Source organism: Coenobita brevimanus, chromosome 110 (assembly GCF_032717465.1).
Source record: "Coenobita brevimanus isolate Jiangsu-jjx chromosome 110, ASM3271746v2, whole genome shotgun sequence".
Lineage (NCBI taxonomy): Eukaryota > Metazoa > Arthropoda > Malacostraca > Decapoda > Coenobitidae > Coenobita > Coenobita brevimanus.
The window spans coordinates 33,952,221-33,967,631 of NC_137063.1; the positions used below are offsets into that span (position 1 = coordinate 33,952,221).

The 15,411-nt window shown below is 43.0% G+C and overlaps 1 protein-coding gene across 1 annotated transcript in view; it reads left to right on the top strand.

The window, feature by feature from the left end:
• The first annotated feature begins 7,667 nt into the window (after nucleotides 1-7,667).
• The window catches only part of LOC145417538 (XK-related protein 6), a 76,294-nt gene continuing 68,550 nt past the window's right edge, over nucleotides 7,668-15,411 (top strand). Inside the window, exons 1-2 of the mRNA XM_080286248.1 lie at nucleotides 7,668-7,720; nucleotides 11,425-11,586. Of these exons, the coding sequence (XP_080142374.1) occupies nucleotides 7,668-7,720; nucleotides 11,425-11,586 (215 nt within the window). The remainder of the gene's footprint in view (nucleotides 7,721-11,424; nucleotides 11,587-15,411) is intronic.

Genomic DNA, 15,411 nt, shown 5'->3' on the forward strand with positions numbered 1-15,411 from the left:
TGTAGTTTCTTACATGTTTACCTCCATGTACACGTATCCCTTTATGGACGCTCACGTGCTTGGTTCCTTTGTGTGTGTGTGTGTGTGTGTGTGTGTGTGTGTGTGTGTGTGTGTGTGTGTGTGTGTGTACCCTCATGGACGCATAACCTCATGAACGTACAGACGGCTGTCAGTTCCACAACCTTTACACACACACACACACACACACACACACACACACACAAAGGCCTGTCCCGTGTGTAAACCTTGTTGTCCACATCACGTTCATTATTGCCATGTTCTCCGGCCTCTCCCTCCTTTAGCATTATTTATGTACCTCCTTTACTATGTTCTCCCTCCTTTATTATTATTATTATTATTATTATTATTATTATTATTATTATTATGTGGTAGGTGGGGGCGCTCACCATCCACTCACTCGATGTAGTGCTGCTCTCGGGTGTCTGCCCTTTCCTCTCCATCCTTCTTTCCTTCCATTCTCTTCTGTCTTTCTTTCCTTCATTCTTTCCTTGTCCTTCTGCCTACAGGTGACTTTACACTCCCTCTTCTATCTTTCATTCCTTCATTCTTTCCACTTCCTTCAGCCTGTGGGTAACTCTGCACTGAGTGACAAGCCAAATGATTTCTTGTGCACCAGGAAACCATTTACTACGCTGGGTGGTAACCATATAACCAAATTTTGGCGCCTGGTGGTTTAGTGGGTAATTATTGCGCTCCAGTCGGATTGAGCCGGTGAAGGTTTATATCCAAGAGATGGTTGGGGTTGATTGCTCATGTATTGCCACTCAGGGATGAGTGAGGCTGGTCACTTTCATCTTAAATGTCGGGACCAACTGCCTAGCCCTGGGCTCCTACGCTCCTCATGGGGCAACGTAGGATTGGATGATGGATGGATGGATTATTATTATTATTATTATTATTATTATTGTTATTATTATTATCATTATTATTATTATTATTATTATTATATTCTCCTTTCTTAACTTTTTTTGGTAACGTATTATTGTATTTATTTGTCTGTTGAATACTTTGTTGCTTGTTCTCTCTCTCTCTCTCTCTCTCTCTCTCTCTCTCTCTCTCAAACTAACTAACCCTTTTATCCACCATGGCTAGAAAGTTAGATGCTGTCTCGATTAACGTTGTTTGGTTAACGAGACAGAAACTCGATGATTGGTGAAAGTTAACGCCAAACGATCTTCCTTAGCTCTGAGAAACCCACCACAGCTAAGGAGTGGCTTGTGTGTGTGTGTGTGTGTGTGTGTGTGTGTGTGTGTGTGTGTGTGTGTGTGTGTGTGTGTGTTGTTACTACCTGCAGACGATTTTATCCAGCTTGGGAGACTTCGAAGTAGTGGGGTTTGATACAGCCTGCCCTTGCACCGCTAAAGTTCCTGCCAAACATGACTAAAATCGTCAGGAACTGGCAATACTATACTTAAATATGCGTCACCGGATTCAGGGGGCAAAATCCGTGTCTGTATACCAGTGTTACTCGACATTTTGACAAGCGCCGTGAGAAACCAGGTGTATAATACGGACACGTGTTCGTTGTGTGTTCTTGTTCTTGTTCTTGGGGACGTTTTGAATTAACTATACCATCGCTACGCCCATGCAACTGTACATAGACTGTCCACCACCCACTGTCATCCCATCCCAGCCCATCCCGCCCACTCCTTTCCACCCACACAACTCGTATCTTCTCTGAGACTTTGAATATCATACTGTAATAATGTAGGAGGGGTGCTAACCATCCACTCACTCAATGTAGTGGTGCTTTAGGGTGGCTGCACTTTCCTCACTTCCTTCCTCCTTTCCTTCCTTCCTCTTATGTCCTTCTTTCTTTCCTTTTCCTTCTGTCAACGGGTGACTCTGCACTGAGTGATAAGCCAAATGGTTTCCTGTATACACCAGGAAACGATTTTAACCATATAACCAAACTATGGCGGCTGGTGGTTTAGTGGGTAATTAAGGCGCTCCAGTTGGATTAAGCCTGTGTCTGTTTATATTCGAGGGGTGGTTGGGGTTTAATGTTCACGTAATGCCACTTAGGGATGAGTGAGGCTGGTCACTTCCATCTTAAATGTCAGGACCAACTTGCCTAATCCCGGGCTCCTACGCTCACAGGGCAACACAGGATTCGATGATGATGATGATGATGATGATGATGATGATAAGTTGCCCGACATCCAACGTGTAACGTGCATACTCACAGGGTATTCTTCCCCCGTTGTGACCCATCAGTCATCGCCATTTAGTCCATCCCACTCATTCGTCTCCGCCCACTCCACACACGAATCGATATACAGAATATAATTTTTTTCTTCCGTCTCTGGGCATAGACTTAACAGTGTTCCCAGAGACCTTGCAGTCATCGTGCGTGCAGCGCTGTTTCACACATTGCCACTTCGACGCCATAACTAGCCATCCATTCTGAATACAAGCTAGGACTGGCTCATTGAGGACTGGTGTAATGGTGCTAATGGGAGTGTTTTCATGAAATATGGGTGGGTCGTTGCCTGTGCGTTTGGGCCATGTTTGTCCTTCGTTATCAGTTCCCTAAAGTGTGTATTTACTGTACAATATGTTTCGTTATTCTTGTCTGTTGTGCGTATTCTTAATTTTTTCGCTCGTTTTGCTTCTAAATCGCCTCCTCATTACTTAGAATTTTAGTTCCTTCCTTTATTGAATGCTCTCGCTTTTTTTTTTTTTTTTTTTATATCTATAAGTTTCCTCTTTATTATAAATTTTGGTACCCTCTCCTTTCAGATTCGTTTACTGTACAGTATATTAATTGTTTGGCCTAAGTCTGTCGTAATGTATATAATTCCCGCACATTTGTTGCAGTTCCTGTTCCTGTATCTTATATCTATGATTATTATTTATGTATCTTAGTTTCGTCCTTTACCAATCTGCCTCATGTATTCTGCCTTTATCATCCCCGACCGCCAGTTATAACCAGCGCTGACAATTTGCCTGAAAATTCCACCAACGGATGCCACGTTTGTCAGCTCCTCGAATCGGCCTGTCAGTTACCCCCAGCGACACTCAAAAACCACCCCGTTTTTGCCTGCGTGGAGACACAGTTATGTCGTGAGGACGGTGTGTGATTTCGCTCTTCTTGTTTGGCTCGTTTTCAGATTATTAGATTGGCATATTGATTCCTTTGTTCTTACTGCTGACACAGTCAGTGGGTTGTACAGGGACCGCAACGTCTAGCTTATGCTTAGAACTTAATACATTAAGAAGTCTGTTGATAAGCTTCCTTTAACCCCTTCAGCACGATGACGCCATACTACATTCTCGCTACTGCCAGACAACACTATTCATCCTGTTAGAGAGCCGTCGTAGTGAATGAAGGGGTGGGGATGTGTCATATCTTGCCGCAGTGTATAGCAGCCTAGAAAACCCTTTGACTGCCACGATTTCCCTCTGCTGAACAAAATCGTTCAGTGTGAGACTAAATAAAATACCAGTACGCGTCGGCAGTAGGGATGGCAAAGAACTAAAGTGTGCCAGATTCTTGGCGCTGATAACAAGACCTGACTATATCGGAAATTTAACAATGTAGTGGAGAACAGTGTATCACCACCACCACCACCACCACCACTTGAAAGATGAGACGAGGTAGGATCGATGAACAAAAAAAAATAAATAAATAAATAAATAAATAAAAATAACCAAAACAGAGCTGTACTTCTGTTACTCTAACTTGGCCTAAAACTGCAAACTCTGCATGTGGAAGGCTGAATTGTAGGAATAGGTTTGCACGAAAATATGGTGTTAGTGATGAAGAAGTGCTGTGGAAACCATGCAGAACCACAACGTTGTCTTTTTCTTCCTCTGACCGACGTGAAGTAAGTTGTAAAAGGACGAAACTCAAGGACAGGTGAAGGTGAAAGGAGTATATCAGCCAGCCTGGCCCGTGAAATGGCCCACATACTCCATCACGCACCATCCCAGCCTTTGAGGTCCCGGCCCCATCCCACATGCAGACACAGCCCGCATGGACTCTTTACGTTATTTCTCTTTAAATTGAAGTATTGTATCCTCCTTACTGCAGAGGCCTACTTTACATAGTATTTTTGCACACTGTTATATTTATCAGTGGAGAGACCTTTGGAACTGGAAGGATTAGATATAGTCTTTTTTAACTAGTCTTTATTAACTCATTGACTGCGAGGAGGTCTTCTTGAATAAAGTAAAATACGATAATAAATGATAATAAATAAGGGTAATAAATAATGACAGTGAAACAGACGTCGACGTATTCAGTGGTTCAACATTAACAAATATATTAAATTCCATATCTGGTGTTTTTAAAAATGTTATATAGGAGTTTTGTTTATCGGTGTTTCTCTCTCTCTCTCTCTCTCTCTCTCTCTCTCTCTCTCTCTCTCATCCTGTAATTAGAGAGTAAGCCTTTCTCATAATATAAAGCCAAGCCCACCTATAAAGGGCCAAAAGACTGGTATGAGTATCTATGTAACACACACACACACACACACACACACACACACACACACACACACACACACACACACACACACACACACACACACACACACACACACACACTCTCTCTCTCTCTCTCTCTCAGCCTGCAAAGTAACCAATATCTCAGAATACCAGGGTGTTTACGTGACGTCATCGTTAAGCTCCGCCCACCCCGAGGTTACACAGTTCGGCTTCGACGCGGGAGAGTCGGCCTCTTTATACTTCTTTAACAGTTTGGTATGCGGTAATAATGTCATTCATGATTCATTCATCATCCAATCCTACATTGCCCCATGAGGAGCGTAGGAGCCTGGGGCTAGGCAAGTTGGTCCTGACATGTAAGATGAGAGTGACCAGCCTCACTCATCCCTGAGTGGCATTACGTGAGCAATAAACCCCAACCATCCCTTGGATATAAACCTTCACTGGCTCAATCCGATCGGAGCGCCATAATTACCCATTAAATCACCATGCGCCAAAATCTGGTTATATGGTTACCACCCAGCGTAATAAATCGTTTCCTGGTAGACAGGAAACCATTTGGCTTGTCACTCAGTGTAGAGTCACCCACAGGCAGAAGGAAGAAGAAAGAATGAAGGAAAGAAAGACAGAAGAGGGAGTGTAAAGTCACCCGTAGGCAGATGGACGAGGAAAGAATGAAGGAAAGAAAGACAGAAGATGGAAGGAAAGAAGAATGGAGAGGAAGGGGCAGACATCCTAGAGCAGCACTACATCGAGTGAGTGGATTGTGAGCGCCCCCACATACCACAAGTAATAATGTCTTTTCTATGTATTTTATATAACTGAGATCTCTTGCAGTGTCGTGTATTCATAGTCTCTTTGTTTAAACCCGTCACTCCAATTACGTATTTTTCCTCTTGCCCAAATAGTGTTAGTGATGTCCAGAGACTTCTAGGACTGGTGGAGTTAGATACAGCCTTCATTAATAGTCCGGTACGAGCTATCTTTCGTGAGTGCATGAATTCGAATGGAGGAAGCAGGAAGAAATAATTAGAATACGTTACCGAATTGAAGGATTTAACGAGTGTTTTTATTCCTTTTCCTGTAGCCGCTTTTATTTGAAGTGCCATCTAATGTAACGTACTTTTGTGTTATCTGTGTACCGGACTTAGGTAACTGTTGTCCACGATATGTTTTATAACGGTGGAGAAAGCATGCCTTCAGGTTAGTTAACGTTGAAACAATATTTAAGTGATCATTATGGGCCAGTGACAGCATTTGAATATCCTTTATTGCCTTACCAGGAGCGTGGCGGTAATTAGTTGGGTACTCAGTTTGGATATTTAAAGTGAGGCTAGCTGTTCGCGCATCCCTGAGGTGCAGTAAATCTAACCCAACTTCCATATTCTAAACCTTATGGGCTACATCCCGTTGGAGCGCCTTAATGCAGTCAGAAAATTGAGGAGTGCAACCTGTCTAGGGCACAATATCAACTTTGTCGTGTCCACCCAGCCTCCCTCAGGGATAACCATACAGCCAGGGGACGCCATTTATAGTTTCGTCTGGCTGTCCCCATACACAACGTTTTATTTAGCTTAGGGAAAACCTGGTGTGATGATGTTACTGAAGGCTGCATCTAACCCCATCATTTCTAAGATTATTCCCTGACAGTAAAAAATATCGTCAGGGCTTGCAAAAATCAGATCAAGTAGGTCCTTTAGCTAAAGTTATTAATTCCTTTATTAGTTATAATTATGGCCACTCGGATAAAAAATTCATAGAATCACTTAATTCCTCGGTCCCATGACGTACACCTTTGGATTATGCCCTTACCATTACCAGACGGTTTTACTTAAGCTAGGAGAGCCCCCTGGGGGTTAATGAAGATTGTATCTGACGCCTACAGTTAGAAAAGTGTCCTCAGTGCTGAATAAGATTGTCTAGACCAGTGGTTCTTAACCTTTTTACTACCACGCCCCTTCTAGTGGTTGGTCCTTCCTTCCACGCCCCCCTCGCATCTTCAACCAAATTGATACAATTCCCTCCCAGATTTTATGGAAAATTTGAAAAAAAAAGAAAAAAAAAAAAGGTGTTTTTAGTCTTGTCATTGAGCAAACAATATACCCAGCATATTTGACGAGGTTATCTTACCAATTTAATGAGATACTTGACACTGCTTCTTAGCTACCAGATCTTGAATGCATGGTCGAATGCCAGAGGGTGCACAAGTAAGTCCCCTTCAACGTTCAGCCGGTGTCTGTACTTGGTCTTGACGGCAACCAGCATGGAAAATGCAGCTTCACAAAGATACGTGGATCCAAACATTGTCAGAATCCGAAGAGCTTGATGTGAGATTAGAGGGTAAACAGGAAGGTACTTGACCCAGAACGTCTCAGGATCCAGTTCTTTGAAGTTTTCCTTAGCTGAGGAGTTGAACTTTAACTCAAGAAAATCCTTTTGCACTTCATCCGAAACATCAGTTACTTCACATTGAAATGGGTTCCTGATGAATTTCCAGGCTTCACGCTTCTCGTCTGTATCTGGGAAGTATCTGATGAATTCTGCTTTCAAGTCAGTGAGATGCGTGATTTTTTTTTTTTTTTCTCAGAAACAAGGTAACTGTGAATGAGAGCAGAATCCAAGTTACTAAAACTGGCTGTATTTCTATCCTGAATTCGACATTTCCAGAGGTCGAGTTTGGCCATGAAGGCTCGAATGGTGTGGTGGTGCATGTTGATATTGATGTTTTTCCCTTGTAGCATAAGGTTGATTGTATTCAGCACTTCGAGGATGTCCACCAGGTAAGCTAGAGGTAGCAGAAAGCCTTCAGACTGGAACTTGTCATGGAGATCTGCCTTCTGCTGTGAATCTAAAAATATTGCTACTTCTGGTAGTTCATGAAGCCGTCCAAGCTTGTTTTGTATGTACTTCATAATCATCTCGATATTAGACACGCTCATATTGAGAAAATTACAAATATAATTAGAGAAATTCCTACTTTTTCCCTCGGGCTCGCGCCCTCCCCTGGAGTTTACTCACGTTCCCCTAGGGGGGCGCGCCTCCCAGGTTAAGAACCTCTGGTCTAGGCGTAGCATATATATATATATATATATATATATATATATATATATATATATATATATATATACACACACAGACACACACACACACACACACACGTACGTCATCGCAGTGAAACAACGTTGTCATTCAGCATGACAGCCCACGAAAAATTTGCCCTTCGAATCTTCAAATATAAGATATTAAGGTATTATCAAGTTCTAGGATCGGATTGTTAATTTTGGGAGCGCGAAGAGTTTGACAGGCTTCAAATTTCGGACGATAATTTCTGAAGCTTATGATGATAGATTATGTCTCTGTCGGTACTGACTAATGTCTGTAGTGTGGGTTGCAGTCTGATAGTTATAGATTTTCCAGCGATGACAGTCAGAAGTTAAGGACTTACTTTCACCCTCGCGCACTCAGTTTTAAGACCAGTATCATACAACCGAGCTCCGTATGTTATTAAGGAGTGTTTCAGAGATGCACCTCACAGCCGGATACACCAGCCGTGACGAGATGACATAAGCTACACAGAAATCAATCCTACCCACCTGTTTGAATACATTTTTTTTTTTATAACCAGTGTACGAACTCCATGACCTCATTCGTTACTTGGTTTTGGGTTCTATTTTTCTGTGATTATTTGTGGCCTCGGTGACCGTTCTTTGTTACCTGTGTGTATATTTGATCTTCTTTTGACTTCTGTATTTATGATTCATTATATTTATTCATTATCTGTACCGTCTTTATTCAGTTCTCACATATTCTTACCCCCTTACTCAGGTGTTTATTTTACCAGTTTTCTGTGTTAATGTTTTGTGACGTTTATAGCGCGGTGTTTATTTATTACCTTGTTAACAGACTTCACCCTCATTTGAGCTTGTTCGTCGCACACTCTTAAATTTATTACAAATTCAGTCCATATTATTTGCCCTTATTTTGTTATCTTTTTGTCAGTGGTTATTTATTGCCTCATTTATCGATTCACCTTAATTTGGGACTTTTATTGGTATCCTTTATCTGAAGCACTTATTTGTTGTCTTTATTTGCTGTTGTTTAAGTATGACGTTTCTATAATACTTTTTGTTTATTAATTTACTGACATCCACAGTTTAAAGTATGGAACGTGTTCGAGCGAGCAGGCTTGCTGTATTGTAGCCGAAAGAAGTGTGCCATCCCACTGCCATCCCACCTGCCTGATGTTAATGCTCACTTTAGAAATTTGCGAGAAGCCACTTAAATAACACCTACTACTTTTCCATAAGTTCTCCAGTGATGTGTGTGTAGTCCACTGTGGCCTTAACAGTTTCCGAGGTATGCAATTGTGGTGCTTTGGTTTGACGCTTTTTGGCGTGAACAGTGAGAGAGACCTGTTAAAAAACACCTCTTACTTTGTCAAAAATTTCCAAGTGATGTGCAGTGATCTACTGTAGCTTTAATAGCTTTCGAAATAACTCAGTACCGGTGTTTTGCACCACCAGTCAAGTACATGTACCGTGTGCATAATGTATTCGCTTGATTGCTTCACTCTCTCGCACAGACAATGAATGACGAGGTTATTTTGTTAATTTGTCAGTAAGATTTTTACCCGCGTAGTACAATGACGCTTTTATATTTCCTCGAGCGAGCAAGCGAAGCGAGCCAACAAGGACACTTTGACATGTGAAATAGTTGTAGGGCACAACACCAAAACTATGTTATTTGGGAAACCATTAAAATTACAGCAGACTCACGCACCATAGTGGAAAGCTTATGAAAAAGTAATTGGTATTACGTAAGAAACTATTCTCTGTTTTACTTCATTTGCCGAATTGGGCATAGAAACTGAATTATCCCTGAAAAAAGAAAAGCTAAAGCGGACTTAAGCACATTGTTGGATAGCGTATGGGAAATAATGTGTTTCAAGTGTCTGCACAAAGTTTCAGAGTGTGCACTGATATCAGGCAAGTGGGATGCCATACTTTTCTTGTTAGGTAAAATAATATGGAGAACCCAGAGAGGCGACTCCCACGCCCTGTAATCGGTTTAAGACCCAACCTTTAACCCTACTCTGTGTTCTTAACCTCTTAGAATAGAATTACTTTGTCCTTGACCTACCTCAACCTATCAACCAAATTTAGTCCAGATTGAATCCGAGTTTTTTTTTTTAAGTTGACCTTTCCACGTGACTGTAACCCTTGGCCCACTGTTCTGAAAACAAAGCAATTTACCCTTGGTTAACCTTAAGCCATTCCACCAACTCGGATCTAAATCAGATCAAAATCATTTAAGCTAAAAGGTTGAGCCTTTGAGCTTTCCCTTGTGATTTATACCTGTTATTGATAGTTCTAAATATTGACCTACTGCATCCTTTCCCTTCCCCCACTCCTTCCACCAAGTTTGGTCAGAATCAGATAAAAACTGTTTGGGTTGGTCCTTCCCTTGGCCTTTGACTCATTGCCTTTTTTGGCCAAAAATTTATCACTTGTTCCGCTGATGGTCTTTAGTCACTACGCAAAATTTGGTGTAATGCCGTCCAGTAGGGAGTTTCGCCGTAATCGTGTTAACAGACAGAGAATAGCAAACAGACCGAGACAAACAGATAACGTCATCACCTTTTCACGCGCGGATGTAGTGGCATCAGTTAAGCTTGCTGGCTTGGACGCGGTCAGCACTGTCATACGTGCACACTTACAGCATAATTTAGCCTTACTGCCGCCAGAGGATTTATTCAGCTCAGAGGTTATTTCTTGCTAATACCAGATGATTTACTTCAGTTGAGGAAGACCGCCTCGTGTTGAAGGAGTTAGTAATTTAATTGTCAGGTGTTCTCTCTCTCTCTCTCTCTCTCTCTCTCTCTCATCAGAATAATATACCGGTAGTTGTAAGTGATTTTGGCAGCCTCCTAGCCCTCATTGTTATCTCTGTCTCACCCACTAATAAGGATGCTTGTGTGTGTGTGTGTGTACACGCATTATTCATCGTTATTGCATCATACGCCTACTCCACCTTCCCGTCCTGAGGTTCAACATTTCCCGCTTCTTCCGTTCTTTTTTCCAGTGTAGTCCGCCTAATCCACCTGCTCCGCCTTTCTACCATACCACTTTAGAGTCTAGTAGCTTTAGTCCACCCTCGTCCACTCTCCTCTCACCCTCCACTCTCTGCCATCTTTTCTCATCCACCCTTTTTTTCCCTCCACTGTACTCCACATATTTCACACCTCCTCCTTCCTTTCTCCTTCCTCCATTCTTCCACCTTCTCCTCGTCCAGCCTCTCCTTAACCTTTCCTCTCCTCTGCCTTCATCCTCCGCACCTCCGCTTCCACCTCTCCTCTCTCTTCCATCCTCATTTTTTCTCATCAGCCCTTCCTCATTGCTTTTCTTTCTTCTTCCATTCCTTCCACTCCTCTGTTTCTCCTATTCCTTCCTTTAATTTTCCTCATCCCACCTTTTTCCATTGCCTCCTCTTCCACCTTTCATGCCTCTTTCACTACCTCCCTCCTCTTCCATCCTCCGCTCCTCTTCCTCCCTTCGTCCCTCCCCTCCCATTTTTCCATCGTTATATTCCACCCTAATCCACGCCCTTCACCTAATCCACCCACTTCACATTCTACCACACCACAAGTCACTCCCCTTGCCTGATTCCACCCATCCACTCTTTCCTCTCCCACCCTTCACCTCGTCATCCTCTCCAACCCTAATCCACTGTATTCTCTTCTCTCTATTCCATCTAAACCACTTCTTCATCTTCGTCTGTTTAAGCCACTGCTATGCCTTCTTCCAACCTCTCCTCTTCTTTCTTCTTCTTTCCCACCTTTCTGCATTTTCCTCCTCACTTGGTTCCCTTTTCTTCCACCTCTTCCATCTAACTTCCTCTTTCATCATCACACTCCACCTCCTTTACCTGATCCCCCTTCTCCACCTTCCGCAGCGGTATGAAAACGGCGTGGGAGAGCCGTCAGTTGAACGGCCGTGAACAGCCCCATGAGGACGAGGGCGAGGCGGCAGGGGATGGGGGTGATGGTGACCAAGATGATGGCTCTTGCTGCTGTTGTGGACCCAAGTGTGGGGCATGCTGCAAGATATTCCTCAAGTAAGTGGCGCTGTAGTGTAGTGTAATATAGCGTAGTGTACTGCAGTGTGAACATTCTGATGGTGGTTGCGAATCTCATTGTTGGAACATTTGGCACGTACGTCATTTCTTCCTTTCTGAGTACTCACCTCTTCTATCTACACATTTGTTCCAGTGTTCTTGCCACAAATGGAAGCATCTCTGGAACTCTTTCTTGATGCTCTTTAAAACTTTTGTCGTGTCACATTGAAGGTCTTCAGTCGCATCAAAACCTTGTCCTTTCATCGTTAGTTTCACTTTGGGGAACATTCAGAAGCTGCGTGGTAAGTTAAGTGGATATGCATGGTGAATGTGGGAATAATGAAATTATTATTTCAGTTAGAATTTGCTGGTTAAATGAGAGCTGCGTGACTGGACACACTGGTGTGGTGAAGCAGCCACCTGACATTCCACTTCTTATGTCATTAGTGTCTCACTTCCTCATACAACCATAATAAAAACTACTGTCAGAAAGCTCCGCTGAGAGTAGAACATCTGGGGAGAAATTCTAACTGCCCTGCCCCTTCTGTGTCAAAAGATGCCAGCAGAATGAGCTTCGTTTGTAATTTGTGCTGACAAGTTATGGGTGCTTGATGACACTGTGTCCTCCACTGGGAGCTCTGTCTTTTACTGTCTGGATTCATATCCGTAAACTCACGTTTTATCCTGTTTTAACATGGATAAGAACGTTGGATTGCACGTGTGTTGATCAATCAGTTTGGCAGAAGATGCAACATGGAGGTCTGTGTGGTCTTCTGTAAGGATCTAACTTTTTCTCGAGCAGTGACAAATCGACGGTGAGTTGGTTCCATAATCTTCCTCTTGCCCTTGCTGTGGTGCACTGGCGTGTAGTATCGTGTTGTCTGGTGATATATGGCAGCGATAAGAGTGCCATAAGACTGCGACATAGCAATGCGAATCACTGGCCACTCATTACAGACCGTTGAGCCTATAATCTGATTTCTTAAACCACATCATGCAGTGTGGGATAGTGTAGTGTAGTACAGTGCAGTGCAGTGTAGTTCAGGTAAGTGTGGATGCTGTACTAATAGTGGATTAATCCCTTGAATATGTTGGTTTCATTTTTTTAGAATATAGTTTTGGTAATACTAGACGGTTTTATTCAGCATAGGAAAGTACTGTCAATAAATAGGTTAGTGAAGGGTATATCTATTCCCTCCAGTTCAGAAGGCGTCTGCTCAACACAAGAATACAAGCACATGCTTGTATTCTTGTGTTGAGGAGACGCCTCCAATACAAGTTTCTCTAACTGTCAACACCAAATTACATGCACAGTACACACTACACTTCCTTTTCAAAATTAAGAAAGAAAAATGGCGCAATTAAATCTGACCTCGGAGTCCCCGGGGGGGGGGAGACCATAAATTCCCCCACCATCTGCCCCTCTCTCGGTGACGACTCAGAGAGATGCCTGGAACCACTGTCTGACTCACTTCTTCATTTCTGCAACATTCGCGGCCTTTCCTCTAACTTTCTTTCTGTCGAACATCATCTTTCCTCCTCTAAACCTCAGCTTCTCTTCCCGTCTGAGACTCAGCTGTCTGGGGCAACTGACAGCAGACCCTTTTCTGTTTCCTCCTACTTTCTCTATACTCGTTTGAAAGCCAAAGGTGGCTGTTGTGTATATGTACACAACGATTTATCTTGCCCTCGTGGTCCTGAACTTGATTCTTGTGAATTCTTTACTCTCTGGCTTCGGCATTCTTGTCATTCTCTGACTAAATATATCTGTGCTGTTTACTTATCCCCTAATTCTACTGACTATGAAAAATTCTTCGACTACCTTACTTCTACGATGGAACACATTCTATCCATTCCTCCTTTCTCTGAAGTCTCCATTCTAGGAGATTTCAATGTTCACCACCACCTTTGGCTCTCCTTTCCTTTCAGTGATCCACATGGTGAACTAGCCTACATCTCTTCTATCCTGTATGACCTAGAGCAGCTTGTACAGCACCCTACCCGTATCCCTAACCGCCTTGGAGAGAGCTCTAACATACTTGACCTCTTTCTTACAACTAATCCTTCTGCATACACTGTTAATCTTTCTTCTCTGTTGGGCTCGTCCGATCACAACCTAATTACCTTGACCTGTCCTATTGCTCCGGTACGGCCTGTGGACCCTCCAAGAAAACGTCGGCTGTGGCACTTTGGAACTGCGGATTGGGAGGCCCTCAGGCAGTACTTCTTTGATTTTCCCTGGAATGATTATTGCTTCCATGACCAGGAGCCATCTGAGTGTGCCTTGCGCATTGTGGAGGTTATTCTCTCGGTCATGGAAGCATACATTCCATTCTCATATCCTTTGACTAATGCAAGAAAGCCTTGGTTTAATCACGCTTGTTCTAATGCTGTCCACAACAAGGAGAGGGCCTATAAAAGGTACCAGAACCAACCCACCCCTGAATTATATCTTGCTTATGTTTCTTCCCGGAATCGTGCTAAGTCTGTTCTTCGCTCTGCAAAAATCAATTTCATCTGTACTAAATGTTCTCAACTCTCCAACTCGAATTCCTACTGCTCCTTCATGCACCTTGCCAAAAACCTTTCTAACAACGTTACCTCATCATCCTTCCCTCCTCGTTTCTATTCTGATGGCTCTGTAGCTATTTCTTTTACTGATAAAGCAGATCTCTTCACCCAGACCTTCTCCTCTAATTCCACCTTAGACGATTCCGGTACTGTTCCTCCATAACTTCCCCCCTCTGACTTCCTCATGGCTGACATTAAAATTTCTTCAGCTGATGTATTTTCTGCCATCACAGGCCTCAATACTAAGAAGGCATATGGGCCTGATGGAATCCCTCCTGTTGTTCTCAAGAACCGTGCTTCTGTGCTTACACCCTGCCTAGGCAAACTCTTTCGCCTTTATCTGTGAACTTGTACCTTTCCTTCTTGCTGGAAGTTTGCTCTCATTCAGCCAGTCCCAAAGAAGGGTGACCATTCCCAACCCTCTATCTTCCAATTGCTTTAACATACTGTATCTCAAAAGTTTTCGAGTCAATTCTTAATAGAAAAATTTTAAGGCATCTTTCCTATCACAACCTTCTTTCTGATCGTCAGTATGGGTTCCGTCAGGGACTCTCCACCGGCGATCTTCTCACCTACATTTCAGACTCCTGGACATCCTCCTTTCGGGACTTTGGTGAAAGCTTTGCCATCGCACTTGACGTCTCAAAGACTGTCGATCGAGTCTGGCATAAATCTTTAATTTCCAAACTGCCCTCCTACGGTTTCTATCCTTCTATCTGTGCCTTCATCGCTAGCTTCCTGTCTGGTCGTTCTATAGCCGCTGTTGTAGACGGCCATCGTTCTTCTCCTAGATCTATCAACAGTGGTGTTCCTCAGGGCTCTGTCCTATCACCGACTCTCTTCCTTTTATTCATCAATGACCTTCTAAGCTGTACATCTAACCCTATCCACTCGTACGCTGATGATTCCACCCTTCACCTTTCCAATCGGTTCCCACAACGTCCATCTCAGCAGTTACTTCAGCAAACAAGGGATGAGGCTATGGCACACCTAATGTCTGACTTGGCTCGTATCTCTGACTAGGGTAAAAATAATCCTGTTGTTTTTAATGCATCAAAAACTCAGTTATTACACCTATCAACCCGACACAAGCTTCCACAGGAGTACCCACTAATGTTTAATAATATCCAGCTCAATCCTGCATCATCCTTGAACATGCTTGGGGTTTCATTCACTCAGGACTTATCTTGGAAAGATCATATTGCATCTCTTGTAAAATCTGCTTCCAAGAGCTTAGGTGTGCTAAGCCGACTC